The 3,297-nt window shown below is 34.3% G+C and overlaps 1 protein-coding gene across 1 annotated transcript; it reads left to right on the forward strand.

Annotated features, from left to right (window-relative positions):
* Positions 1 to 2,200: 2,200 nt before the first annotated feature.
* On the forward strand, positions 2,201 to 2,419 carry LOC102821762 (protein kish-A-like). Its single transcript, XM_006873759.1, has one exon. The coding sequence runs from the start codon at positions 2,201 to 2,203 to the stop codon at positions 2,417 to 2,419; it is 219 nt and encodes a 72-aa protein (XP_006873821.1).
* Positions 2,420 to 3,297: the final 878 nt, after the last annotated feature.

The following is a 3,297-nucleotide window of genomic DNA, read 5'->3' on the forward strand; positions in this document are numbered from 1 at the left end:
GGTTGAATAAGTATGGTGAAAGAATACAACCTTGTCACACACCTTTCTTAATTTTAAAACATTCAGTGTTCCCATGTTCTGTTAGAACAACTGCCTCTTGGTCTAGGTACAGATTCTTCATGAGCACAATCAAGTGTTCTGGAATACTCATACTTTGCAATGTTGTCCATAGCTTGTCATGATCTACACAATTGAAAGCCTTTGTGTAGTCAATAGAGCACAGGTAAACACCTTTCTGATATTCTCTGCTTTCAGCCAAGATCCATTTGCCATCAACAATGATATCCCTCATTCCACATTGTGTGTACATATATTTAATTCAAAATATTTAATACTCAAGGTACAATGGATACCAATTAATACTAACATAATGGTGTGGAAGGAAGAAGTCCAATCTGCACTGAAAGTGCTGGCAAAACTCCAGAAATTGACAGAATACTAATTAAGATGTATCAATAACTGAATGTAACACTGAAAGTACTCACTTGTCTATGCCAAGAACTTTGGAAGATTGTTACCTGGAAAACAGACTGGAAGAAACCCATATTTGTGCTCATTTCACAAAAAAGTTACCCAACAGACTATGGGTACTATCCAACAATATTATTAATAAGACACAATTAAAATTTTGCAGAAGATGATTCTGAAATGTTTGCAGCAGTGCATTGACAGAAATTACCCCAAATTGGATATTGGCTGAAAGGAAAGAATACCAGAAAGATGTTTACCTGTGTTTTACTGACTATGTAAAGGCATTCGCCTGTGTGGTCATAACAAATTATGCATAACTTGGTTAAGTAGAAGTCCAGAACAATTCATTGTGCCCTTGCAGAACCCATACATGACCAAGAGGTAGTCATGCAAACAGAACAAAAAATGTAGTGTGGTTTAAAATCAGTAAAAGTGTACATCAAGGTTGTATTATTTAACCATGTTTACTCAATCTGTACACTAACCAAATAATCCTAGAAGTTGAACTATATAAAGAATAATTATGCATTGGGATTGGAGGAAGACTCATTGGTAACCTGAAATATACAGAGATACATCCTTGCTTGCTGAAAGCAAAGTGGACTTAAATCACTGATGAAGATCGAAGACCACAGCCTTCATTATGAAGTGCACTTCAATATATATATATTTTAAAACTTACTCAAACTGGACCAATAAAAAACATTATGACAAATGGAAAAAATATTGAAGTTGTCAATGATTTCATTTTACTTAGATCCACAATCGGTGCTCATGGAAGTCACTGTCAAAAAAATCAAAAGATGCAATGCATTAAGAAAATAATTTTCAAAAGATCTCTTTAAAGTATTAAAAAGCAAAGATGTCACTTTGAGAACTGACCCAAAGTATGGTATTTTTCAATAACTTTACATGCATGCAAAAGCTGGACAGGCAATAAGGAAAACAGAAGAAGATTAGAATTATGGTATTGGTGAAGAATAGTGAAATTACCATGAACTGCCAGAAGAACAAACAAATTTGTCTTGGAAGAAGTACAAAGAGAATAATCCTTAGAAGGGAAGATGGTGAGATTTTTTCTCTCTTACTTTGGACATGTTGTCAGGAGGACCAGTTCCTGGAAAAGGATATCTTGCATGGTAAAGTAGAGGGTCAGCAAAAAAGAGGAAGAACCCAAACGAGATGGACTGACACAGTGGCAGCAACAATGGACTCAAACATTTCAAGGAGGGTGAAGAAGGCACAGGACCAGGCAGTGTTTCACTCTGCTGTTCATAGGGTTCCTATGAGTATGACCCAAGGTAAAGGCACCTAACAACAGCAACTACTACAGATACAAGTTAGTTGCTATCTCTAAAAATTAAGTTACTTATTATCTTAAATGTTTGCCTTATGAAACCAAGTAGCAGCCCTAGGCATAAGTAATTCCATCTTTAGCTAGACTAGTATACATAGCAAGCATCATATCCTGATTAATATTTCCAGATCACAAAGTTCTTGTACAAAAAAAATCCCTGTCCTATGGCCAAATTCTAATTCTGATTTCCTATAAATCCATTAGTAACACACTTTCTAAATCTTTGCCCTGTAACCATCAAAATTAATTCAATTTTTCCTAAAACAATAAAATTTTTTCAATGATAAGATAAAACACTTTCAAAAAAAGATCTATAGTTTTTCCACCCTGAGCCCGGAAGAGTGATGTGGCTGGAGCTTCGCCGGCCTCACTATGTCTGCCATTTTCAATTTTCAGAGTCTGTTGACTGTAATCTTGCTGCTTATATGTACCTGTACTTATATTCAATCCTTGACACCCAGTGTCCTGGACAGAAATAAAACTGGATTGTTGGGTATATTTTGGAAGTGTGCCAGAATTGGTGAACAAAAGAGTCCTTATGTTGCAGTATGCTGCATAGTGATGGCCTTCAGCATCCTGTTCATACAGTAACTTGGAAAAACTCCAGAATTTAACTGCCATCAGATTTCAGTATGAAAAAGGACTAATCTGCAGAAAATAATGGAAAGAATGGTTAACCCTTTTATCTCTGAACATTGAGTGAGATACATTTCTAGCTGCTGTTCTGCAATTTTGTTATTGTACCAATGTTCTCTATAAATCTTCAAGATGTAACCATTTAATACTCAATGAGTTTAATATGTCTATAACAATCAACCTCAGTATTGTCACTACAATATTACATTCTGCCAGTGTCATTCTGTTGTATCAGATACCAATTTTTAGTGAGCTATCTCTTGGGTATATATATATATATATATATATATATATATACAAATACAACAGAAAACAAAATTGTTAATTATTACTCAAGTTCCTTTCACTGTGTTTTGGAAATGATAAATCTTTATAGAATGAGGCCTTCTTTTTTTTGGACTACCTTCTTTTTTTAATGGAGGAAAAATGGCTCAGAGTATGTTGGTAAGGGTTGCATTCGTATTAAATGCTTGCTTTTCCGCTGGCCACACCATTTTGAATGCACCAGAGTATCTATCCTTAGGAAACTGTAGTTTATTATGAACTTTTTAGCTATTTAAAATAAAACTGTGCATTTCTTAAGAAGGGAGATTAATGAGATGTGACTTCAGAGTATTATTAGGAAAATGTTCATATTTAACATAACTTTAGACTAGTTGACTGTATAGTAGCCTCTGAAACCTCCGGTCAAGTATAGATAAATGTCTTGATTATAAATTTGACCAGCTAATTATCTGTCTGACTAAGATTCCATTCTTAAAATAAAAGGAACAAAATAGAACAATTCTTTTTTTAAAAAAATAATAAGGAGCTCTGGTAGCGTAATGGTTATG

This window comes from Chrysochloris asiatica, unplaced genomic scaffold (assembly GCF_000296735.1).
Source record: "Chrysochloris asiatica unplaced genomic scaffold, ChrAsi1.0 scaffold00254, whole genome shotgun sequence".
NCBI lineage: Eukaryota > Metazoa > Chordata > Mammalia > Afrosoricida > Chrysochloridae > Chrysochloris > Chrysochloris asiatica.